This window comes from Lutra lutra, chromosome 1, assembly GCF_902655055.1.
Source record: "Lutra lutra chromosome 1, mLutLut1.2, whole genome shotgun sequence".
Classification (NCBI taxonomy): domain Eukaryota; kingdom Metazoa; phylum Chordata; class Mammalia; order Carnivora; family Mustelidae; genus Lutra; species Lutra lutra.
In genome coordinates this window covers 193,303,904-193,330,448 of record NC_062278.1, presented here as the reverse complement: position 1 = coordinate 193,330,448, position 26,545 = coordinate 193,303,904, and the positions used below count along the sequence as shown (strand labels likewise).

At 47.1% G+C, this 26,545-nt stretch overlaps 1 protein-coding gene across 5 annotated transcripts in view; it reads left to right on the top strand.

Annotated features, from left to right (window-relative positions):
* PTPRG (protein tyrosine phosphatase receptor type G) overlaps positions 1-26,545 on the top strand; it is a 707,992-nt gene that overhangs the window by 577,730 nt on the left and 103,717 nt on the right. For all 5 annotated transcript variants that reach the window (XM_047690530.1, XM_047690520.1, XM_047690539.1 and 2 more), the window contains 2 exons: positions 18,699-18,883; positions 22,043-22,151. In XM_047690530.1, coding sequence (XP_047546486.1) covers positions 18,699-18,883; positions 22,043-22,151 — 294 coding nt within the window. The remainder of the gene's footprint in view (positions 1-18,698; positions 18,884-22,042; positions 22,152-26,545) is intronic.

Genomic DNA, 26,545 nt, shown 5'->3' with positions numbered 1-26,545 from the left:
CCCAGGTCAAGAGACTAACCTCACCAGCTTCCCAGGAGCACCTCTAGCTCCTTCTTCCTAGGAGCAGTCCATTCCCAAGGGTAACCGCAAGCATGAATTAGCTTTGCCTGTTGTTGAAGTTCATAGAAATAGAATTACCCCCTCTGTCCTTTTCTGTGTCTTTCTTTTTTTCATGCTACACTGGTTCTGAGGGTCATCTCTGCTGTTGCCTGTAGATGTGGTTTGTTCTTACTGCTGAATGTCATTGTGAGGCTCCACCTGAATTTATTCATCCATTTTGTTATCCGTGAACGTATGCATGGTTTCCACATTTTGGCGATGATGAGAATCCTTGACCGTGCTTTTCGATGAGCATCTGGACACATCTCTATTGGGTGTGACGCCGCGGGTCCAGTGGCGATGACAGCCTGGAGTACACATTCATGTTCTGATTTGGTTGGATACTGCTCAGCAGCTCCCCAGAGGGACTGTATGTACCGTGCTCTCCTTCTGCCAGCAGTCGGTCAGGGTTTCCTGGTTGTCTTATGGCAAAACATACGTATCATAGAATACGGCTATTATAAATGTACACTTTAATCATTTTTAATAAGTTTAGAGTTATAGTTCTGCTTATATAATCCCGTTTCAGAACATTTTCATCACCCCAGAAAGTTCCCTCAATTCCTTCTCCTATTCTCAATAGCAGACAGTCTCTAATCTGCTTGTATCTGCCACACGACGTTAGGATTTTAAGATCGATCCCTGTTGTAGCATCTGTCAGTAGCTCGTCCCTCTTTATCGTGCACTAGCATTCCCGTTGGTTGTTTTTTTAATAATGGCTTTATCGAGATTTCATTCATATGCAGTAAAGTTCATTTTTCTTTAAAGTGTGCACTTCAGTGGAATTGACTCTTCACAAAGTTGTGTGTTCACAAACTTCCAGAACAGTTTTATCGCCCCCCAGAAGGAGTCCACGCCCATTAACAATCACTCACTCCTTCTTCCTTACTTTCTTTCTCCCATCTCTCCTGCTTTCCTGGCCCTAGGCAACTTTTTGGGTCTCTGGATTAGCCTATTCTAGATATTCCGTATAAATGGAATCATACAATATAAGCCCCCTTTTTTCTAAGATTTTATTTATTTATTTGATAGAGACACAGCGAGAGAGGGAACACAAGCAGGGGGAGGGGGAGAGGGGGAAGAAGCAGACTTCCCGCTGTGCAGGGAGCCTGATGTGGGGCTCAGTCCCAGGACCCTGGGATCATGACCCGAGCCAAAGGCAGACGCTTAAGGACTGAGCCACCTAGGCACCTCAGTACTTAGTCTCCTTTGGGAACTGCTCACTCAGCTCTACCACTCTGTCATGAAGGCAGTCATGGACATATAATACACGAATGAATACGTGCAGAAAACTATCTTCCAAAAACACCTTATTTACAAAAACAGGCAGCAGACTAGACTCTACAGTGCTCTAGGGGATGGCTCATAGTCAGGTGGAGAAACTCAATCAAAGTCTCAGTTTAAGGTAAATTTTTTCTGTCTTAAAGATGGTGATGACCATGACCATGAAGCATCGGTTCGTTCTACTTCTCCATTCCACCTCAAGACCTTAGGACGAGTTATATATTTATTAACTCAGTAACCAACCACTTACCAATTCACCTTAACCCCTGGTCATCTTTCACAGCAGACGTGTAAGGAGAGCCTCCATGGACTGATTACAGCCCCACACCTCCCTTGTTCCCTTGGCCATGATCATTAACTGGTGTTCATTGAGCTGTACAGTGAGGAATGCCTGAGTTAATGTGCCCCCATCTTGCCCTTCTGTCAGGATGATTGGACATACTGGAATAGAGAAAACAGAATCAAGCCTTTCAGTGCCAGCACCAGACGCATGATCATGTACAACACCAAAGGAAAGGGGGGAAAGTCATCTTAATACTGTATTGTTGCTACAGAAAGACTTATAATGGATGTCATCTATAAAAAATATAAAGCTTCAGTTCCAGTAAATGGAAATAATATTTAGGCTCGGTGGATTGTTCTAGGGACATCCAATTTGCCACTCTGCCCTTTGTCGGTAAATAACTTGGACAGACTTTAGGATTTAATGGGCTGTCATTTCAGTTATTCTGCAACACATCCCGGGCACATGGAAGAGCATTTGGCGATTAAGTACTAAATACTGTCTATTGTGAAGACTTTTGGAACAATGAATGGAGGAAAAATAACTTTCCTTCCAACAACATGAAACATATGGTTTATTAATTTAACAAAACCTGTTCAAATCACAGTGGAATCAAAACCACTTGATCTGATAATTTGATTTGAAGGCTTAATTAAAGTGGCACTGCATAATGTAATAAAAGCAATGGAAACCATGAGGACACTGGGTTGCCCGTGTGCCCCCTCCAGTCTCCTAAGACATGCCATGTTTTTTGAAGGATGGTCTTTGATTCTGCTGATGGAGGTAATCACTTTTTTAGCTGCATTTTCAATGGTAAAGATTGCTTCCTGTTTTGGTTAAAAGTGGTTTTTTAAGAACATATACCACTGTGTGAGAATGTCTAAGTAACTAGCCTATTTTAAAGCAGAACACATTGAGCTTTAAAGAGCATCCCATTTCCCACCCAAATTAGCAAACAAAGAAGTAAATCCATGTTTGCTTTTAAAAAGAGTTTGACACAAATAAATTTTTTTTAAAAAAGAGTTTGACATTGAAATTCATGGTTTTTGCTATTTGGGGAGAAAATATTAATGTTGTTCTATTTTCAGTTTAATCATTTCTACTCACCAGATTAATGAGCTTGAATTACTTTATCTTATTAAAAGAAGCTCTGATTTGAGCACTTAATTCCTTTGTAGGCAGCTCTCCTCCCAGAAACTCTTCCAAAAACTTATCTTGTTGCTTTTAGAAACTTCCAGCACAGAAAAATTTTAAGAAAAAACACTTTTAACACAGCCCCCGTGGAGTGATTTTAACCCCCTTCTTTTAAAAATAACTGTCATTAGCCATTACTTTTTAACCTTGCGAATGATTAAAAAAGAAGGCAAAAAAGTAGGGTTGTTTTTAGAATTCTCCAGCATCCTAGGTCCTCATTCTTTGGAAGGTCATGCCATGCTGTATCAAACATTTTTACCTGCTCAGGCATCCTATGATTACTGTAACTTTATGTACCTATGTTAAGAGTTGGTATAACTTGCCTTGGATTGGTTGACATGAAGTTGATATTTCGTAGACATTTAATGCAGCATTAAGTACTCCTGCTTCATGTTTTGTAGTCAGTGAATTTTGTTTCACCTGTTAGACATCTTCAAATGCCCTTGGGGAGCTTGTGGACTCTAGAAGTTGTGCCTAAAGTACCAGGGGGGAACTTGGGGTGGAACCTGCAAGACCAGGATGTGGCGGATAGAAATAGTCCCCGCAGAATGATAGTGGTTGCGTGATGGTGATCCCAGTAGAGGCAGAAGTGATCCATTAGGGATGCAGTTTGGAATAGAGCCTCTGAGATTGTACTTACCATTTGGATACAGGCTGGTTGGGGGTGAGCAAAAAGAGAAACATAGCATTACTGTTTCTCTTTAACAGATGGGAGGGGTCTGAGGCTCAGAGAGAGCAAGGGAACGTCCAGAGACTCTCAAGGAGGAAGTGGGAGAGCAGAGATGAGAACCAAGGCATTCTTATGTCCAAATGCAGCGTTCTTTCTATTTTCTAGCTTCCGTATGGATCTACAAGCAGTGGCCTCTTTGTTTTCAATGTCATTAGGTTGCTTGAGCAACACAGCATATTACCCCCTCTCTGAACAAAAGAGCTTCAAAAACAAACATACTTGCGGGGATCGGGGATCAGATATTCTTCCTAAAGATCTGAGTTTATCATCTGAAAAGAAATCATTGGGCTCAGTCTTTATCTGCTTGGCTAAATTTGTAGGGTTATCTTGGGTGCTCAAGGCACAGGCCACTGAGGCCTTGATCACCGGGTCATTCCCTGGGAGGGCCAGTGCACCCCTTGACCTGCATGCTGGGGCCTCCTCATCAGAGGGTCTTGTGCGCCCTCGGATCAACAGCGCCTGACATGACACTTAGGACATGATGGGTATATACATTGTTTGCTCATGAATGAATGAATGAATGATGAAACAGTAAAAAGTGATTGATAAAAATACAGATTTTGGAGTCAGGTAAACATGAACTCAAATTCCAGACCAACCACTTACTCTGGTGCATCCTTGCTCAAGTTAATACCCAAGTCTTGCTTCTTTATCTATAAAATACGAATAATAATGGGGGGGAAAAAAAGCCCTTCCTTGGCTTTGGCCTTTAAAATGAAACAATGTAGGGAACAAAGAGTACAGAGCCTGGGACATGGAAAGTTCTCTGCAAATAATTGTACCTTCTGGTCTGTAGGTCCCCTGTGGCTTCTTTGTATGCTCAGGACAAACTGTTACATGTGACACGATCACTGGAGAACATATTTCAGAATAAGGGGACCAGGCTCTCTTCCTGGTAGAAATGCAAACTGAGGCTGTTGGAATTTCTTAAAACCTTTCCAGTGAAATCCACAGTCCTTACATGGTGCCCACGTCCAGGCATCCTGCACATCAGTTCACCTGCACCCCCAGTTCCAACAGACTGTGTCTTCCACCTAGAAGGCCATTGCCTCACCTCTGTGCCTCATCCACCCCTCCTCAGCCTCCATAGCTCCATTCTAGGGTATCTTCCCCACAGAAGTTTCCTGACTGCTTGGCCCAAACTGCCTGTGTTGGGGTGTCAGGACCTTTCTCTGGTAACACTTCTCACAGCTGGAATTTTCTGTTCAGTTGTGTGTTTTTCCCCCTAATGTCTAACTCTCCCACCACCCCATAAGCTCCATGAGGGGTGAGACTGTCTTTATATTTCTTTTTGGGTGGGAAGAGGGTATAGTGCTCACTGTTGGCTCCTCAGTGAATATGTAACTGGGTGGATGAATGGAAGGGTGGATGGATGGATGGATGGATGGATGGATGGATGGATGGTTGGATGGATGGATGAAGGGGAGGAGGAGTGGGAGGTAGATGGATGGATGGAGGGATAGGAAGATGGATGGATGAATGGGTGGGTGAGAAAGAGGGGCGGGTGGTTGAATGGATTAAGCTAATCCATATATGCCAGGTGGCCAGGAGTCAAAGGATTCTTGCTACCAGAATTGGCACAGTTGGGACATTTATGATCTAGGCCAGAACTAGGTCCTCTTATGGGAGGAGAATAGCTATAGACATTTGGAGTAGGATTCCACACCGCTCCCGGTCCCCGACATCAGAGCATCTCCTGAAATTTGGGAAGCCATCTTCTCCTTTGGCCCTAAACTACTTAGATGGAAATGTTCATCTCAAAAAAACATGGACAGAGGGCTTTCCTCTCTGTCCCAGGGAACAACCACCCCACCACACCAAATAGCAGAGAATGACCACTTAACATGGGATAAGCACTGGTGTCAGGATGCTTCTAGGCAGAGCTGTGTTATGGCTTGAGAGCTGTTGAGCTGACATCAGTAACAGACACCAGGGGCCATCTATGGTTGTCATACTTTATAAATAATACCTAATTACTTAATTCTCGCTATCTCCAGGCAGAGGCAGAGTTCGATCTTCAGGGCCAACTTAGCAACCCTCCTACGGCTTCAGCTTTTCTTTGCTCTCTAGAAAAACCTTCCCTGACATCGGGTTTGTTTGTATGGACACTGTGGAGCTGGTGAACAGTAACCTGGAAATTAATAAAAGCCAACAGCATCCTTCCTCCCAGAGTGACAGACGTCCCATCTTCCTAGCTAACCAGCATTCACGGCCCATGAAGCATGAGGCTCCGAGACGTTCATGCTCATCTCCATGGAGCCACAGGAGGAATGTAGCTGGGAGACAAAACTATTTATCTTCCTGCTGATTATTCCACAAACAAACAGGCTTTAGTTGAGGCTGTTTTTCTTCAGGTGCAAGGAAGGTGTGCAGAACCCTTGGCTTTCTCAGGCCACAAGAAACCTCTAACCTCCCCCGTCCCTGGGGCCTGATAATCAGAGACCCCTCTGTAAAGGCACAGTCGTGGAAGCCTGTGTCGAGTCCTCTGGAAGCATCTTTTTCTCTTGCCTTCCCGGCACAACCATGGTCCTCCTGGCTCTGGGCTTCACTCCTGCGCCCTGTCGTACACGGTTTTGCAATTGCAAAGCAATGGTCTGAATGCTTGAAATGAGCATCTTGGCTCTCCTATTTCAAATCTCTGCCTGTGTTGGAAAGGTGCTGTCTAGCGTCTGACACTAAATCATAATAGGTATCACGGAGTGTGAGGAGCCCTGCAGTTTCTGTGCTCATGGGCTGGCGACAGCCAAGCCTGCCCGGAAGAGAGGAGCCTTCTCAGTCAGGAACGTCCTCACCACTTAAAACGGCTGGTTCCAGAAACCAGCTAGAAACCCATGTGGCTCCTCACGGCCTGTGGATCTATATGCCAAGTGCAGCCAGAGATCAAGGGCCTTTGTCCTCCCGTGGGCTGAATAGGTAATTGCCACCGGTGTCCACCAGGGGCGCTACCTGTTCATAGTCTGGTCTCCCTGCACGAGGCCGACTTCTATTCTCCTCTTGGGTCCTCTTGGCCAGCCCCAGGATTGGCTGCTTGAGGTCGGTCCCCACATACAGGAGACCCTGGAACTATCCCATCGAGGGGCATCCTAACTAAATGGCCAGTTGGCACAGATGCCGCATCTGGGGGTCAAAACGAGCTTGGAATCCGAGCAGTGGAGCTCATGCCCTGAGCCACAACTGAGATCAAATAAGAGGAAAATGCCAAGGGAGAGTCAGAAATTTATTTATTTATTTATTTATTTTTTTAGATTTTATTTATGTGAGAGAGAAAGAGAGAGAACATGAGCAGGGAAGGGGGAGAGGGAGAAGCAGACCTCCTGCTGAGTAGGAACTCCCCCCGCCCCTCAACCCGGGGCTCAATCCCAGGACCTTGGAATCGTGACCTGAACCCAGGCACCCAAGAGGCAGAGATTTAAAGCTGACAAGGTGACCATTGTGCGGGAGCAAGGACACCCCTTTCAAACCTAATAGATACCCAGCCTTGGAGATACCTCTTTGTAAGAGAAAAGTTATCGTAAGAACCAAATTGAAACAGATATGGGCAGCCTGACCTAATGAATCATAATCATCTAGAATCAATGGCTAAACCTATCAGTGTGGGTCATTAGTTGATCCCTTGACATGGCTATTGGACTCACTTATAAAGGCAGCTCATGGGAGCTTAGATCTTGGGTGGTGTTTCGACAAAAGTCTCACATTGCTGAGGGCTACAGAACTCTAGGTGACCCGGGCATTTCTTGGTAATCCCCAAGGCCATAACGTCATTTCAGTGGTGGGGATAGGAGACTCAGCCGGAGAAAACCCAGCTCCAGCACGGGGACACTGGGCCTCTGTTCACCCTAGCCCTGCACCCTTGTGTCTGGTACACACCTCCCTTTGGAGCCCGTACCCAGAGCAAGGCAGAGGGAGAAGGTAGACGTTCAGCAGGACTGTCTGGAGAGGATGCTCTGCCCACTTAAGCGTGGGATGGGTCCACTTTGCCCTTTTGGCAGGAAATCACAGTGCCTTCAGCTTGAAAGGGAGGGAAGGGGGCCCTGCAGTACGGGGAGTCCCGTCTCCCACCCAGTGTCCGAGAAGCAGCTGTTGTCAAGTGGGGCTGGGAATATGCCTCATTCTGAACTTCCCCACCTCCCTGAGCGCCAGGCTGAACAATGCTGCTTCCTGCACAGGACATGGACTCCTCCCATGGCCTTTAATTCTCAAAGGAAGAAGGCTCTCACGAAAAAAAAAAAAAAACACTCCAAGAAGGTAGGAGAGATCAGGAAGAGCATAATGTGGGAATGTCAGAACCACATGCTTGGAGGACTAGAGAATAGAATTTCTGCTTCAGCCTTCCTGGACACTGGCTGCCGCCACTGCCACCACTCCTGCTGTATTCTGAGCGTGGGGCTCTGTTACGTGCACAGCAGAGACAGCTGATGGGATAAGAATTTGCTCTCTTCTGTGGTAATTGCCACACAGAGCTTCTAATCCTCATTTGTTGGCTGGGAAACTGCACACTAGCTCTTGTTCATGGGAATGGAGGGTTGCCATTGGGTGGTTAGAAAAAAAATCTGCAGATGGGTTAGAGAAACTTACAGTTCTCCTCCTGTGTAGGGAAAACCCCAGTTCTCCACCTCCTGTGCGTGTGTCCCTTACTTTTACACTGAAAACTCACTTTAGGCACTTCTGGTTACCAAATTGGTGGGGGAGGGCTCCCAGCAAGCAGTTCTCTGCCACCAGCTGGGTGTCCTACAGACTGAACTCAGTTCGGATACTATCTCCCTGAGATAGAGCATCAGATCCCGCAGATTAAGGGCTCAGTCCCCAAAGACTGTGCCCACCCCACTTTAGATGGCAGTCACAGGTGGTAGGTCCCCACGTTACCAAAAACTTCTGTCCAACTTGGCTACAAATCACAAGTTCCCACAACCCCCGCTTCAGGTTTGATTAATCTGCTAGAGAGCTGCACTTGGGGAAACACATAATTAAGCTCACCAGTCTACGAGAGCGAATGATAAAGGATGCAGGTGAAGAGGTATGTAGGTCGAGGTCTGGGAGGGTCCCCAGTGTAGAAGTTTCCTCTGTCCCTGTGTGTAGGAGCATGTTATCCCATAGAGATTTACAAGAGTGGCAGGAGCCCTCTGCCAGGGATGGGGTCAGAAACAAACAGTAGAACAAGAGATTCCCCTAGTGCTCTTAGCACTCAGACAATTGCAAGGGTTTTAGGAGCTCTGTGCCAGGAACCAGGGCAGGGATGAACATTTATGTTTTCTGTTGTCCATAACCAGATGCCATTTGCATTAGTGAAAACACCATAGATTTAAAACCTAAAAACGGTTGTCCTTGTGCTTGGTACAATGCGGGAGTCTGTCCCGTCATCAGAAAGTGGCTGTCCAGCAAAGGCTGGCCTTGAGTAAGACCTACCTGGGGTGGACTCTGGCTCTAACACCTACTGACTTCGAGACCTGGCCTTAGACCCTTTCTCTTCATTCTGTGCTTGCCTGCCATTCTAGATTTCTTTCCAGGTTTCCAGCTGCAGGGCCTTTGTACAAGCTGGGTGCTTTTTGTTTTTGGGTTTTTTTGTTTGTTTGTTTGTTTTTTCTGTCAGACATATCTAAGCCTTCTTCCTTCCTGTTCACTTGATAAAACTTCTTGTTCAGATGTCAGATGTCAGTTCAGACGTCATTCTATTCAGTAAATCTTTCCTAACCAACCCCCCAAACCTGGGTCAAGGTCCCTCATTAATCCTTTGTAAGGGGCGTCTGGGTGGCTCAGTCATTTAAGTGCCTGTCTTCGGCTCGGGTCGTGATCTCAGGTGCTGGGATAAACCCCCACGTTGGGCTCAGCAGGGAGTCTGCTTTTTCCCCCTGCCCCTTCCCCACCATTTGTGCTCTCTCTCCCTCTCTCCTCTCTCTCATACACTTTTTCAAATAAATAAAATCTTTAAAAAAAAAAAAACTTTGTACAGAATAAATGTAATATTTTTATAATTACATAATCCTTAGGGCTGGGAGTATCTAAACATTTTGGATGCCACAAGCCCCTGCAGCTGTCTGGTGAATCCCACAGACTTCTTTTCATTTGGGGGTTTTTTAGATGCATAAAATAAAGTAAAATAGATTACCAAGGAAGCCAATTATCCTTAGATATTATCCAAAAAAATTTAATTGGAATACAGTAATTTATCCACTTCTTGATGAAGGCATTAAATTATAAAATCTAACAGCAGGTCTAATAACCGTTGTAATTTTGAAATAATAATGAACATGAAGGAAAATTTGAGATCTTGGCAACAACTGTAATCTAACAGGAATATATCTGTGATTTCCTTTGGTGATGTCTCATAGGTCCTGCTAATTACTGCCACTGCACTTTGTTGCCAGCATTTGAAATGCAAGGCAATGCTCAATTTTAGGGAGAGATCCGTGAAAACAAAAGTGTATTTTTTTTACCCATCCGTGTTCACAGATGTCTGTGGATTCATTCTAGAGCCCCTAAGAAGCCCTGAATTAAGAACTCTGTTTTAGGAGGATTAAGTGGTTGGTGTGTTTCTCTCTCTGGGCTGTAATCTCTAGGAGGTCCCAGACCGTGTCAGTTTGTGTTCCCCTTTATCCCTAGTTCCTGGTCCGCATCCTGGTACCTAGTAGGTGCTCAATAAATACTTAACCATAGCAACTCTCGACAGCACACTTCCTGTATGTCAGTCAGAATGTGCTTGTGCCTTTCATTCATTTACCCTGAAAGTTTTACCCAAAACTTTCTGGTGTATCCAGAACCAAAGCAGTTTGTCTGCCTCCAAAGTGAGGAAATGAACGGATGACCCTCTTGGATCTCTGACTCCGAAACCGGGGTAAGAATGGATCCGGGAGCCTCAGAGATTGACAGAGAGGATTCCATGCCCAGGTTTCTGAAGCACTAACTCGGCCCAGGGCCAGTCTCACCAAATAGGACTCGTTACTGTTGCAACGTTAGCGTGGAATGGCAGGGAGTAAAGGCATTGGGAGGGGGCACCCTGCACCACCCCATGTAATTCCAGCATCCCTGTGACGGATTGGGGGACCACAAGCGTAGGCTGCATTTCTGAGAGGGAGAGTGGTGGTAGAGCTCCATCCATCCAGGGCCTTGAAAGAGGGGGAGGCTGCTGTGGAAACTGTCTAGACACCTTACACTCTCCTCTGTCATTGAGAACAGAGCAGATGGGGACAGCTGAGGGCAGAAGGAGGCTGCGTAGTGATGCGTAGTACCTTTGTGGGGCCGGTTTCACCTTTGAAACCTCGGAGTAACACTCCTGACATTTTTTTTTTTTTTAAGATTTTATTTATTTATTTGACAGACAGAGATCACAAGTAGGCAGAGAGGCAGACAGAGAGAGAGGAGGAAGCAGGCTCCCCTCTGAGCAGAGAGCCCGATGTGGGACTCGATCCCAGGACCCTGAGATCACGACCTGAGCGGAAGGCAGAGGTATAATCCACTGAGCCACCCAGGCGCCCCCACTCCTGACATTTTTATTGCCATCTTGCAGATAGTAAACCGACGTGGGAGGTGTATGTGAACAGAAAGCCCGTGACCTTCCCACAGCTCACCCGCCACCCGCTCTGGTTTTAAGTGTAACAGACGGGGTTCTAGTTTAGAACCCTCCTCCCTCTCTGTCACTGGCCCAGCGCCGTGACTTGGGCTCCCTGAATCCCAGATCCTCATCATCTTTAATGGGGAGAATAACTGAACCCACCCCTCAGATTTAGTTATGTGTGCATGGATTATCTGAGATGAGGGCATGGATCCTGGCCGTCAGCATGCTTGGCAGCTCCAAACGGACATTATTGGGATGTCATAAAAACCCAACATGCCAGAGCTGCCCGGATTTGATGTCCTCCTTCCTGGTTCTGGCTCAGTCCCTGTGCGGCTTCCTTTTTGTGAGCTCACTCAGGGTGGGCGAGGTGACACCTCAGAGCACTGGGATTCCAGGTTTAAAGTCCTACGTGGTCTGCTTTGGGGGATTTCGTGTTTACCTAGGCCTCTTTGATTCAGCCCGTCAAAAAGAAAAATCCTTCCCTGAGGCCATTTCTTTGGAAATTTCCCCTACAGGACTCCATGTTCAAGGGTTCTTAAGCTGAGCCGGATGATAAAGAAGTGACAGGCATTTAAGCTGTCTGAGGCAAGGCTCTGTGGCTCTGGGTCACTTGAGTGCATCCCTTCTGCTCTGAGAGGCGATAGGATTTCTTACTGTCCCCTCTCCCTGTCTGCCTCAGACATGACCCTGTGTAGTAGATGATATCACAGATGCCCCCTTCCCCAGCCCCCTGGCCCAGGCACAGTGGGATTTCTGTTGAAAGAATTGTGAAATCGTGACTCTGTGCCAAGTTGCTATGTTTGAACCGTGCTGGCCCCTTGAGTCTGGATCAGGAATCAACCTGTTGCCTCCCCCGTGGCACTCGGGTGGCAGGTGCAGGGAGGAGACCCGTCAGTAGTGGAAGGCGAGTTACCACGGGCTTTGAAACGGAGCCTGTCCCATCAGTTTATCTACCACCCAGAAGGAAGAGGGGTAGGGGTGGGGCTGGGGGAGGAACGACCCTTTTCTAAGAACCACTGAGAAAATATCCTTGACATTGATTTAGAATCAGAGGACTTTGGTTGCGCTGCTAGAAGCCTCTTCATTATTTAACAAAGTCGGGGCTCCTAATTAAAGGTGGTTCAGAAGGAAGGCAGAAATTCTCAGAGCTGGCACCAAGCATTGTCTGAGATGCCTGTGTAAAGCAATCAGACGCCAGTGAGAACGTAATCAGGCCCCCGAGAAGGGGAAGGCTGATGGCAGGAACACCTCACAGGGGAAGATTTGTTTAGAGAGCCGGCAGTGGCACTCCCGCGTGATTAAAAGGCTTTGGGTTTGTGTAAAAGATGACTGGCCCTCTCCCTGGGCTCGGTGCAGCTGCAGAGGTCATTTTCAAGGGTACTGGGCACCTGTTGGGTGCCTAGGACAGTGCTCCTGCTGCTCATTTTAGACCAGCAGAAAAGTCAGCTGGCCTTGGGAGCCGGGCAGCTGTGAGTGACATGGGCTGGGCAGAGGCAATGGGGAGTGGTGGGAACTATGGCAAAAATGAGCACCACCCTTCCCCCCACTCTGAAGGGAAAGCTGCTCTGCCGCTAATTTAAAAATCCAGCTGTATGTGTAAAATATGCCAATTTCTTAAAAACACTGTGTGCACGTGGTGGCTTCTCCCTGTATTTGCCACTGGGCCTGAGCCTCACAGACTCTTGTCCAGCCTCACTCTTCTTTATAATCTTTGCCCCAACCCTGGGAGGAGGATTTTGCCAGATATCAGCCACCCATTGTACAGATGAGAACACAAGGCTGTGTAGGAGTCTGGCTCCAAAGCTCATGCTTTATCAGACCAGCTTTTCCAGACTGTTCCATAAAATCCCTTAATGCTGTGTTTTATATGTTGCATTTTAAAGGGAGGTTTTTGGGAAAGAGTTTCCATCACAGTGATGGAAACTTTTTCCCAGAAAGCAAGCAGAACCTGGAAGTACAGAGCACAGGGCTGCGCTGTCTGTTCATGTGCCTGTTGTTTGAAGGGCATCTGGTCACTTAGCCTCCCCCAGCCGCTGAGCGGACCGGCAGTTCTGTCCCCTCCGTAGACCGAACATTTTTTTTCTGATTGGCAGACATCCCCTTGACAGAGATGGGAGTTAAAGCCTAGGGGACAGGATCTTCACACAAACTTGAGGCTTCTGAAGGTGACCCCAGGGATGGATTGTGCGGCACTAAAATTCTGTAGACAGGAACTTTATCAGTGGTCCTGACTGAGGTGCTAAATACCTTCCCTCGTTCCGTGAATGAAATTTGAGGCCCCGCTGAGGGCACGAGTGATGAGGAGTGTGGTCCCTGCCCAGGAGGCGCCTCCAGCCGGGTCACAGAGACGGAGAGGTGGGCTGCTAACGGGGACACGCGTGACGGGCAGGTTGAGGTGGGGAGCTCTGGGAGCCCAGAGATGTCAGAGGGGAAGTGTGAGGCTGAATCCAGTCCTTCAAGGAGGCTGGGTCAAGGTGGGGTGGGGGTGCTGGCCAGAGAGAGGGATGGAGGGGGTGCTGGCACACAGGACCCGTACACCAGGGGAATCAGGCACTTAGTCCATCCACCCCCTCCTCGTACCATTTCTTCAGCCACTCGTTACTGAGGGCCTGCTCTTTTGTAAGCACAGGGATAATGTGGCCGGCGAGACAGTGCAGCAGCCTCACGGATCTCCATGCGAGTGGGCACGTATATTATTTATTACGGGTAATCAGTGAAGTCAGGTACATAATTCCACACTGGTGGGTGCTAGGAAGGGTCTCAGCTTTGGAGGAGTGAGCCTCTCGGGCTGTACGGAGGAGCAGCATCCAGGGCTAAGAACACAAATGTAGGTGGTGAACACGCTTCAGATAAACCTTTGGCCTCCCTTTATCTTCCATCAGGGATCCGCGGACCACTGACCCATGGGCCAACTTGAGCACAACCTTTTGTACCCTTATGAGCCAGGAATAATGGTTTTATTCTAAGCAGGTGAAAAAAAAATCAAAAGCTTTTCTAACACATGAAGATCCATGTGGGAACTATTTTTTTAAGTTTAAATAAATTGAATAAAAAATGACTAATATATGGGGCGCCTGGGTGGCTCAGTGGGTTGAGCCGCTGCCTTCGGCTCAGGTCATGATCCCAGGGTCCTGGGATTGAGCCCCGCATCGGCTCTCTGCTCAGCAGGAGCCTGCTTCCTCCTCTCTCTCTGCCTGCCTCTCTGCCTGCTTGTGATCTCTCTCTGTCAAATAAATAAATAAAATCTTAAAAAAAAAATTTAAAAAAATGACTAATATAGAGGACTTGGTATCTAAATAGCGAGTAAACATAAAAAAGAAAATCATAAGAAACTGGAACATAGTGTCCATGAATAAAGTTTGACGGGTGTGCGGCCATGCTCATTCCTCTACATATTGCCTGAGCTGGTTTTGTACTCCAAGACTGAGTACATAGTCTGGGACAGACATGGACCTTGGAACCCCCCTCAGTTACTGAATTTCTGTCCGAGTAGATGGTCTCCTTAGAGGCCAGACCTGCCTCTTTTGTGAGCTTCACTCAGTGTTTTCTAGTACATTGTTATATACCTGAAACAATGTACCATGGTTTTTCAATTCTCAGATAAAAATAAACCTTTTTTTATTTTTTTTTTTTACAAAGGTCCTATGGGACAGAGATTCTCCCTAGTTATCATGTGATCCACAGAGTCTCCAAAATGATAATCTCAGCATTTAAAAAGTTAAGTGCTAGTTTCGAATACATACATATTTTTTCTAGTTCATTGAGACAGTGGAATTCTGTACCTGTATACCTTCATTCAAAACAGTGATACCAGGCTCTCTTTACTGACAAGGAAATATTTTCACCATTTACTGCGTAAAACACAACAACAATGTAACAACTATAATGTAAAACCATATCCCATTTACATCAAATTGTATATGTGTGCTTTTCCTTGTGTGAAGAGATGCCTGAATATGAGATCGCCAGAAAGTGAACAATGGTTATCTCTAGATTCTGGGACTGGGGGTAATTTTTTTTTTTTTTCTTTTAAGCTCACTTCTTTTTTTGTATCACTTGGGTTTCTTTTTAAAAACATTAACATGAATCATCTTAATCAAAAGGAAAACCGAGCTATTTTAATTTCAAAGAATAAATAAGGAGAATGGTTGCATCCGCATGTGGGTGATAGAATTATTTATGTGGTGATGATCTAACTGTTGGAGATAGATGCATCCCCATACCGCTCTCCACTAATTGGAGCAGAGGAGTGATGTCTTCAGAATAAAGGAGATCAAATAAGAACATGGTAGGAGGTGAGAAGAGAGGTAGAAATCAGGAACTCTGACACTGACATGGTCATCAGTGAGAGATGGAAGCTTTCCAATACTTGAATCTCCTTGGTTCATTATTGGCGCCTAGAAGGACGGGTATAGATCTTTTCCTGATTCTTGTCTCCCCCACCCCACCCCACCCCACCATGCTGAGTCTTGAGAAACTACAGCCACTTAAGAAGTTGGGCTATTTAAAAGCGGTATAGTAGCACCACCTAGTGTCCGTATCTTGTCACTGCATCCCCAGCGTCTCCCTGGAAGCCTCCCTTCAGATTCCTTGTTTGATGTCCCTGTGCTGGTGGCATTTGCGAGGCAGGCGGCACGATGCCTCCCGGGGTTCTGCAGGGCAGTGGGAATGCCTCATTAATTTATCCCTTCCTTCCTGTCTCAGTCACACAAAGAGAATCTCTCCAGCTGAAGCGTGATTTGGCAGTTGAAGAGCAAAAGGATGCCTTCTTGTCAAAGTCAGTCTCTGCTTGTCTCCAGCAGCCAGGTCCTTAAAGCTGGGCCCGTGCTTCTCTGGCAGGAAAGCCATCATGCTATGCTGGGCAGCCTTGGGCTTGGGGTTCTTGGTTAGAAAATGCGGGAGTCTGGCTCGCAGTGGGCTGCTTACGATGTAATTGATCTTCTAGGAGACGCCAGAACCCAGCCATGGTCCCCTGACCCACGTGCTCCAGTGTGGCTCACCTCCTACACCCCAGACCTGAGCGTGGTCCTCACTGCCCCCCTCTCCCTCACATCCTTCCTATCCAGTACATCACCCGGCCTCAGTTTTCCTCTAAGTGTTTGCTCTAGAACTCGCTGTTCTCATACCCTCTCTCTGGTCTGCAAGGCCGACCCCCTGCAGTATCTCTTCCCCACCTCCCTCCTTCACTCCTGGCTCCTCGACATTCTTCCACCTGGAGATAGAAGTTCAAGGGATCTTGAAAAGTGCAGACCTGCTTGCTTTGTTCTCTGGTTCAGATCTTTCTAGTGGCTTCTCAGTGCTCATAGGGTAAAGACCAGACTTCGCATCTGGTGTGAGGCCTCTCAATCCAGCTGCACTCTTTGCCTCTTACATTGTTCTCTGGGCCCGGATCCAGCCCTCCTGGCTTCCTTCTGGCCCCTCAGGTCTTCTCCCTGCTGTGGTCCCTTGACCTGCTCTCTTGTCCTCCCCTGACTCCCACCGCTTTCATCTCCACTCACCTGTCGGCTCTCAGGCAGATGTGCCTTCCTCAGGGGAGTTGTTCGCAAAGCCTGCGTCAGATCCTCCCTTAGTGTGCTTGGAAAACACCGCATGCCTCTCCTCATGCCCATCCATTCCGTCCAGGTGTGTCATACCAGCTGCACCTGTCATTCTTTGCTGAATCCTCATCTCCCCCTTTAGACCAGTGGTTTTCAGCTGGGGGCGACTGGTCTTCTAGGAGACATCTGGCATTATCCAGGGACCTTTTGCGTTGTAATAACTTGGGGAGGGAGCGCTCCTTGCGTCTACTTGGTATAGAGCAGGGAGTCTGCCAAACATCCCACAGACAGAGAAGCACCACCCCACCCCGACCCCCAAGAACGGAGATTTGTCTGGCCCAGGGTCAGTAATGCTGAGGCTCAGAAATCCTGCTGTAGCCCCTAAGTCCCCGGAAGCAGGTTGATGGCCACTGGGAAGGAACATATCTGAAGGCCTAAATTTCACACTTTTAAGGCCAGCTTGATATTGTCGACCCTTGATTGGTCTTGTCTGTAAAGAGACGGAGAACCACCTGTCCTTTCAAACCTGCCGGCCACAGGAGTGAAAAGGAGAATTTGCCTGGCTTTCCTCATGCCCTCCAGCAGGGTAATCACACGAGGTGCTGCTAGTCCAGAGGAAAATCATCCACATTTGTGTCTTTGCTTTGGAATTCTTTAAAGTCTCTTTTTAAATTATATGTGTTTATACTCTGAACTATTTACAGCAAATTTTTTTAAAGATTTTATTTATTTGACAGAGAGAGAGGGAACACAAGCAGGGAGAGTGGGAGAGGGAGAAGCAGGCTTCCCGCTGAGCAAGGAGCCCGATGCGGGGCTCGATCCCAGTACCCCAAGATCATGACCTGAGCCGAAGGCAGAGGCTTAATGGACTGAGCTACCCAGGCGCCCCTACAGCAAAATTTCATCTACAATTTTAGTTTGTTGGACTACTCCACAGTCAAACAGCCTGGCTTCTTCAAACAAGTCACCAAGGAAAAAAGCCAGGGACTCTAATAGATTTGAAGAATCTTAGGTGTTGTGACAACTAAATACAGCATGAGATTGGGGGGAAATGTCTAGAAATAGTCATTGCACACCATCAGGGACATTTGAATATGATCTAGGTATCAGATAATATTTTCTTAAAGATTTATTTATTTACTTGAGAGACAGAGCAGGAGCAGGAGGGGCAGAGGAAGAGGGAGAGAAATCTCCATCAGATTCCCCACTGAGCAGGGAGCACAACGCAGGGTTTGAGCTCCTGACCCTGAGATCATGACCTGAACCAAAACCGAGAGTCCGAGGCCTAAGCTACTGGGCCGCCTAGGCGCCCCTCCGATCATGTTATTGAATTAATGTTTATTTTCAAACATTAATTATTTTCAAACGTTATTATGGTTATTGTCTTAGCTCAGGCTGCTACAACAAACTGCTGTAGCTTGGGTGGTTTGTAAACAACAAATCTTTCTCCTCCTGGTCCTGGAGGCCAGCAAGTGCAAGATAAGACATGGGCTGATTTTCTATCTGGTGAGAGCCCGCTTCCTGGTTCATAGATGGCTGTGTGCTCTCAGGGTGAAGGGGTGGCATGGTTCTCTGGGGTCTCTTTTATAAAAACATGAATCCCGTTCATAAGGAGGGCTCCACCCTTGTGACTCAGTTTCCTCCCCAAGGCTCCACCTTCAAATACCATGAGGTTAGAGGTGAGGCTTCAGCATATGAATTTGGGGAAGAGGGTGTAAGGGTGCAGGGCAATGCAGTTAGAGGAGAGAATGGCCCAAGTATGAGGGAGTGACGTGTCAGCAGGTTTGCGAGCTGTTTCCCGTGATTTTGTAGAAAAACAATTGTGTGTGTGTGAGAGAGGAGGGGAGCATGGGAGAACACAGGTGCAGACTGTTAGCAGCAGATGAATCTGGGCGGAAGGAGGACGGCTGTGTCCTGTACCCTGTTGGCGCCCTGGTTGGAGTGTTGAGAAACTGCGGGGCGGAGGACGGACGCGTGCGCTGGGCGGGGAGGCCCTGAGCGCGCGCGTGTACTTGTCTTCAGTTTGCAGCTCTCCGCCCGTCCACATGAAGGTGCAGCCTCTGAACCAGACGGCGCTGCAGGTGTCCTGGAGCCAGCCCGAGACCATCTACCACCCGCCCATCATGAACTACATGATCTCCTACAGCTGGACCAAGAACGAGGATGAGAAGGAGAAGACGTTCACGAAGGACAGCGACAAGGACTTGGTAAAAGCTCCCTGTTGTGCGCAGATGTTCAGAACTGACTTGCAGTTCGAAGAGACCTCCCCGCCTCCCCGCCCCCCGCTTGTCTGTCAGGGGTGGGGGTGGGGATGGGGTGGGGATGGGGTGGGGCCCCGGGGGTCCCCGGGCAGGGTACCTTCTCTGTGTCAGCGCAACTCCCCCCACCCGCAGAGGGCGCCCCCAGCCGGGGCTGTGCCCTGTGGTGCAGCCGCTGCCGGCGGGGGCGTGGCCCGATCCCCCTAGGGGCTCCGTCCACCTTGCCCCTGCTGCCTAACTACACCGCCAGGAAAACCGAGGTCGTTTCCCTGGAATCAGGCTCTTGTAAACGGATTGCTTGTTCTTTCATTGGAAAAAACACCAACCACAACACAGAGCTTCCGTGAAGCACTTTTTAGCGGTTATGGTTATTGTAAATATTAAATGAGCTATGCAAACGCACGGCAGGTCCTAGCATGTAGTAAGTGCTCGAAAAAGGCAGTATTATTCCTAGAATTCTTCTTCCTTCTCTTTCCCCGCCCCCCCCACCTGCTGCTCTTAACAGTCACCTTGACCAGGCAGCTGTCCACCCTCCCCTCCCCTCCTTCTGTGTTCAGTCAGCCTTACACATGACCATTCCACAGAAGATCCCTGGGACCATGTGATTTTTAATCACTGTTCTCAGGATCTCAGACCCTAGACAATCTGACCTCACTTTGAGCTGTTCATGCCCAGTTCTGCTTCTCATGTGAATATTCCCATCAGTGTTTAGTGCCCAACACCCAGCGGGGCCCTTGAGAACAGATGTTTGCAGATGCTGTCTTCTCGGCTGGAAAAGCAAATGCTTCCGACAAGCAGGAGGCTCGAAGTCTTTGTCTGGAAACTCAAAGTGACACATTTGGGTTTGAAAGCCTTGCACTTATTGTTGATCAAAAAAAAAGGCTGTGGCATCATGAAAGCGTAATTGTATGTGCGCACAAAAAATGTAGGAACACCAAGTGGGGTTCTTCATGTGGACGGGCGGAGAGCTGCAAACTTATCGCTTTTTTTTTTTCTTCCCAATACAGAGTCCCCAGGGCCCATTCAATCAGTTATGGAATAATACTTTTCATCTTCTTTTAGATGAAGATTTCTTTACTTCATTTCCATTTATATTTTCAGTTTCCCCACTAGACATTGTTATCTGGGTCACATTAGGGAATGACGAGCTTCATGAAATCAGAGAGAAATCTATTGAAAGGCACCCAAGGTTATGATATGTTTTAACCTTTCTCTTGTCACCGCTGGAAGTCCATAAGGGATTTTCCTCTTTCTGGAGGAAAGATGACTTGCATTCATCAGCAGAAACTGTCCAGGTGCTTATGCAGTTTCCTGTTCTAGGTGGAAAATAAACACACGAAGATAAATAGATACGGGCTGGTAGTGAATTCTAATAAACCCTTGTGTAAACGGAGCAAAGATTTGGCTCTGAATGAAGACTGAACAGGGGTCAGAGGTTTCAAGAATGAGGCATAAATTAGTTTCAGAGAAAGGGAGAGATGGGGAGGAAAATATGCTTTGACAGCAGGTTATTTTTTATCAGGATTTTCTAAGGGTGGTTGTTTTCTTTGGAAACAAATTTCTTTGGAATTTATTTGGAAATTCACAAAACGAATTTCCTTAACTCCTCAAGACGTCAAGAGTGCTAAATTAGTGGCAACAAAGCTGTTCTCTAACTTACGGTGGCAGTGACTCTGAAACCTAAAAGCCTGAGTCCTTATTTCATGGGCTTGCTGCTTGTGGGGCAGGTGTTACTACCTGCCTTTTCCAAAATGAAGAAATGAGTCTTCGAGTGAAATAACTTGACCCCAACCCAGTGCCGTCCCCAGGAAGCCATTTGTGAGGCCAGAACAGCAGGGGTCGTGAGTCATACTGGCACACCTGCTCAGAGCATTTCACTAGCCACTCAGCAGTTAAGCCGCTCCGAGAACTGCTTTCCATATTTGGCCCAGAATGTACGTTTCAGTGACGGGACATTTCGTCCATTAGGAAGTCTTTGAGAATCCCTTTCTTTCATTGTGTGTTGTTCCAGGAAGCAAGGGCTGCCTGCTTTTCAGGAATTTTCCGTTTCCTCCTTTTCAGAGGCTCTTGGAATAAAGCTTTGAAGAGTGGGAATCTGGATTTGGCTGGTGACGCCTGACCAGGGGTTGGCAAACCATTTCCTAGAAAGATCCAGATAGCAAAATTTGGGAGCTTTCAAGGTCATAAGGTCTTCATGGCAGCTACTCAACTCTGCCATTGTGGGGTACTAGCTGCCACAGACAACATGTAAATGAGTGGGTGTGGCTGTGTGCTAATAAAACTTTATTTATAAAAATAGATAGTGGGCCAGATTTGTCCTGTGGCTGTAGCTTGCTGACCTCTGTGTTAGACCAGGGGTGTTTTTTGTTGTGTGGTGGGGGATACCTGTGAACAAGCTTTGCATGGTCTATGTTATGGAGCACTCACAAGAACTCTGGGAGGTTGCCACTACTCTTTCCATGTAACAGTTGAAGCTGGCAGAGAACAAAAAGACATTGAGCAACTGACTTGGAATCACGCCATTAGTGAGTGATGTGACAAAGGTAGATCTCGTGACATCTGGCTTCTAGTCAGGTGATCTCTCCTGGCATCGTGCCCCACATTATCCATCAGTCAAGGTACAACAAGGCCTTTGAACTGCAAAGAAACCTACATGCCAAGATTTTGTCACTGATACTGAGATCTCTGCAAGGTTCTGAAAAGTCAGTCTACTTGATCATTCTAGAGGCTGTTTAGGCTCAATAAGGATAGTCTATAACTATACAAAAGGTGTGGTCATTACAGAAGAAGTCCAAGTTTAATGAGTGGTAAGAAGGCTGGGGACGTGTTCCAAACAACAGTCAAGAACGAGTCAAGATGGATTTTGTTACATCTGTCACCCTGCATATGTCAGTGTTGAAAACAGACTCCCAGCCAGTTATTTTTGAACTTCCTTCCCTTTCAAAGTGAGCCTATGGTCCATAGGGAAGCATCATGGCTCTCAGGCTTGGTCAGGGGACCCAGTAATCTAAAAGGACTACTTTCCCTGATCTTAGGTTCTGCTCTAGAAGGTAAAGTGTATAGCAGCCTTCAAAACCAACTCACTACCTTTCCTTTCTTCCCCTGCAGAAAGCCACCATTAGCCATGTGTCCCCTGATAGCCTTTACCTGTTCCGGGTCCAGGCGGTGTGTCGGAATGACATGCGCAGTGACTTCAGCCAGACGATGCTCTTCCAAGGTAAGGCTCATTCCCATCCTTCTGGGCCCCAGTGGACCTGTGTCCCCCCTACTTTATGCTGCCTTAGCCTTTCTAATAAGGGACCTGGACAAAAGAAAATAAACCTGGTCTAAGAACCAGGGTGGGGTTTTAAATCTGCCTCTTAGGTTGGGGGTTTCATAGGCCAGAAGACGAGGGAGAAGAGCAAAGTGTTGATTATTTTTTTTACTACTGCTATTTTCCAGCTGTGGGGGAACCAAGTATTTGTCTAACACTGTCATTGTGAAATCACCTCCTGGTCATGTGTTTGGGTTTCTAGCCTGATTCAGTTGTTCTCTTAAGAACTGGAACACAAGTATCCGGCCCACTCTTTGGGCTTGCAAGTCACACAAATGAGCCACTGCTTACAGGATCCCAGGGGCTTGTACCTGCTGATATAGGGTCTTGTAGAAATTTCTAGGGCCAGGACTAACGTGAGGCAATAGAGGCATTAACCTTGGTGCAAAATTTAAATGAGCACCAAAAAACTCAGTCATCAGAAACATTATATTTTTCAGTTAAAAAAAGAAAAAGTTTGTGGGCAAAATGCCCAAATTCTTTTTTTTTTTTTGGTTAAGATTGTACTCATTTATTTGATAGAGAGTGAGCACAAGCAGAGGGAGCAGCAGGCAGAGGGAGAGGCAGGCTCCCCACTGAGCAAGGAGCCTGATGCAGGGCTCAATCCCAGGACCCCAAGATCATGACCTGAGCTAAAGGCAGACACTTAACCGACTGAGCCACCTAGGCACCCCCAAAATACCCAAATTTTAAATAAAGATAGGATCCACTCTGTCTCACTTGTCCCAACCTAATCCCAGCCCCAGTTCCACCGAAACTTTATTGACAAGTATAGGCAGCTGGGCTGTGGGCCATAGTTTGCTGACTTGGTTTGGTGACATACATCAAGACCAGCATTGAGGGAATGCTAGAGTTTTGCGTCCTGCTCTGCCAGCCTAAGGTCCTCTCTGATAGGGTCCTTTCCTTCCGGGATCCCCAGTTTCAGAGAAACCTCCACACCAAACCACTGGGTCTTAATCTTTTGGAGTCACATATCTGATGAGGGCCTTGGACCTTGTGTGTAGAAAATGCCAGAATTTTGCATCCAGCTTCAGGGGCCCCGTGAAGCCCATAGTCTGTGAACCAACAGCACCAGCATCATCTGGGAGTCTCCGAGAAATGCACGCATCTGAGCGCCTCCCAGAGCAATTGCATCAGAATCTGAGGGTGAGGCCAGGAATCTGAGTTCTAGCCAGATGGCCCAGGTTACTGGCCTGCCCAGTGAAGACTGACATGCTGGTCCCGCAGTGGGGGCCCCAGGTTTGAGTCTGGCTACCGCTCAGCATTGGTGGGTCTCAGAGAACATTGATAAGTTTCTCAGAGCTACAGTGTCACAGTCTGAAAAGGAGTAATAGTGACAGTACCCCTGTCACAGGGGCCTCGTAGAATGACGTGCGGTGAAGTGTGTTAAGTAGTTAGCAAAGTGCCTGGCACCAACTGTAGATGTCCCTTCAGTATTCAGTTTGGTCTAAAAAAATAAGAAATGATGAACCCTGGGCAGGAAGCCTTCCAGCCTTTGATTCCCTCTAGGAGCCCTCCTAGCTTTACAGTTCGGCCTTTAACTGTTTGCTCAGGTTCGTGTTATGTCTTGCTTCCATTTAAACTAATTGAAATGAGCAAGGCTGGATATTTTGCCCACATAAATCACGCTCGCCATGGCTACCTGTGCCGAGTGTCTTGGCGGCTCTGCCCAGGGTCCAGGAGGAGGGTCCAGGAGGCTGAAGCTGGGCCTGTGCCAGCCCAAGGGAGAGAGAAGGGGAGACCACAGTGGGAGCTTGCTGAGGTCAGGGCCCTGGAACTTGGGACACATAAATCATGATTAAGCCTCCTGTGTGCTCTGACCGAAAACCTGGGCTCTGCAGAATGCTTTTCCTGATTAATAGGCCCCCGAGCTTGCTGGCTTCTGTGTGGACTTTGAAAAATTAAATGTTTATAATGTAAAGTAATGCAAAAAGGCCTTGTCAGCTATAAATTCCAAGCATGGAGTATTTAAAATGTTTGATCACAGAGACTTGTTGGCAATGGCCAGTGTCTCCTTTGTGCACAGACTCAGTCTGCTTAGAGGGGGATGTGAGTTGACGCGTGTTATGTATTGGTGTTTGTCCCTATGTGTAGACAGAGGGCCCTGGTTCTCCACTCCTCCCCGAGATGGGTTTCACGTCTTCCTTACAGCAGCTGGAGGGCAGTGTACCAACTAGACCTTTGGGTAGGCTAGCACACCTCTTGTTGGGAACCATGTACGCATTTTTTTTTTTAAAGATTTTATTTATTTGACAGAGATTACAAGTAGGCAGAGAGGCAGGCAGAGAGAGAGAGGAGAAAGCAGGCTCCCTGCTGAGCAGAAATCCCGACGTAGGGCTCGATCCCAGGACCCGGGGATCATGACCTGAGCCGAAGGCAGAGGATTTTACCACTGAGCCACCCAGGCGCCCCCCATGTACGCATTTTTAAAAGATTTTATTTATTTTTGTGAGAGAGAGAGAGTTCACGAATAGCAGGGAGAGGCAGAGGGAGAAGCAGGCTCTCCACTGAGCAAGGAGCTCGACGTGGGGCTCGATCCCAGGACCCTGGGATTATGACCTGAGCCGAAGGCAGATGCTTAACCAACTGAGCCACTCAGGCACCCCCAAGTATGCATTTTTGAGCACTAGGGCCCCGTACACAACACCGAGCAACGAGTAGGACTTAAGTCTTGAAAGGGAAAGAGGAGGGGCGCCTGGATGGCTCAGTGGGTTAAGCCTCTGCCTTCGGCTCAGGTAATGATCTCCAGGTCCTGGGATCGAGCCCCGAATTCAGGCTCCCTGCTCAGCAGGGAGCCTGATTCCCTCTCTCTCTCTCTACCTGCCTCTCCACCTACTTGTGATCTCTGTCTGTCAAATAAATAAATAAAATCTTTAAAAAAAAAAAAAAGAAAGGGTAAGGGGAAAAGCGTTGAGAATTTCACAGAAGCATTGCTCAGAATAATTGGGTTTCCCAGTGATGAAATTTACATCTGGTTTGAGAGCATGAGGTAGCCAGGTGTACTCTTTACATTATGGTAAATATCACACTATTTATGTTCTGTATAGCATAATAAATGTTACCTATTTGCCTTCGTGGGGTAAATATAATAACAGCAGTATAGCAAGTGGTATCCGCAGAATGGTTCACGGTTACAGAACATTTTCCCATTAGTTACACCATCTGACCCGTGGCAGCTTGTAACGTGTGTGTTATTTTACAGATGGAGAAATGATTTCCTAGGCAGTGAACTAACTTGCAAAAGAAATCACTTGGCTACTAAGCGGGGTCTGAATTTCTTATTCCAAAACCCAGTCATTTAAACACAGCAACAGACCACCCCAAAGAGTAAATATTACCCTGTACCCCCAGTAACTCACCAAACAGATGGAAAGATTGATTGCGTATTCAGAGCCTGTCTGCAGTTCTCAACAGTCATGGAAAATCATGGTTCTATAGCTTTCTCTCCAAGCCATGGACCCATCAGGCAACCTGAAGCCAACGGATCCGCTCTCAGCATGGCTTAAAATAAATAAGCAAAATACATAGAAAAGACAACCAATTATATCCAAGTACCAAGTATAGTTGTCAAACTATTTTAAACAAATTTGGAATGTAGTCATAGATGCTTTTATTATTATTATTATTATTAATATTATTATTAAAACATTGAATGACAACAGAAAATCTGTTGGCTACTGTGATTTCTGAGTAGTGATGGACATAAATGATACTCCAAACTAGCTATGACAAATATATAAGGCAATATAAAAATATCCGACTTAGGACAGAGGCAAAGTCTCTGGTCCTGCTAGGGTGGCTGAGAATTGTTGCCTGCTTTTCATGGTGGAAGGAAGCCCTACATGTCAGTGAGAGCTTAATGGGAAGTCAGATGCCTTTTATCCCCTGTCCTTGGATCCCATGGGCACCAAGTTTAGCATTTCAGACCTGAATGGTCCAGAAGAAACATCCTAGTCACCCTGGCTTAAACCAGTTAGTTATTCCCAGGTAAGAGCTGTTTGCTTCCAAGGCTGCTGTGTTTGACCTAGTTGTCCTGAATTCTAGATGGATCTCTTCTCCACGTCTGTCTCTTCACACACTGGACTTCACAACTATGCACAGGGAATGTATGGTTAGGTCGGGGGTGACAGACCCACATACCCCTGAGGCTGCACGGAAGCCTGTTCAGAGGAGGGGAGGATTATCCATGGGAAGTCAGAGATCCTACGTCCACCAAAAGGAAGTGAGGGATGCTCAGCCCCTGCAGGAAGGAGACTTCAGTTTTACTGAATATTGTGACTTTTCAGAAAAGCGGGAAA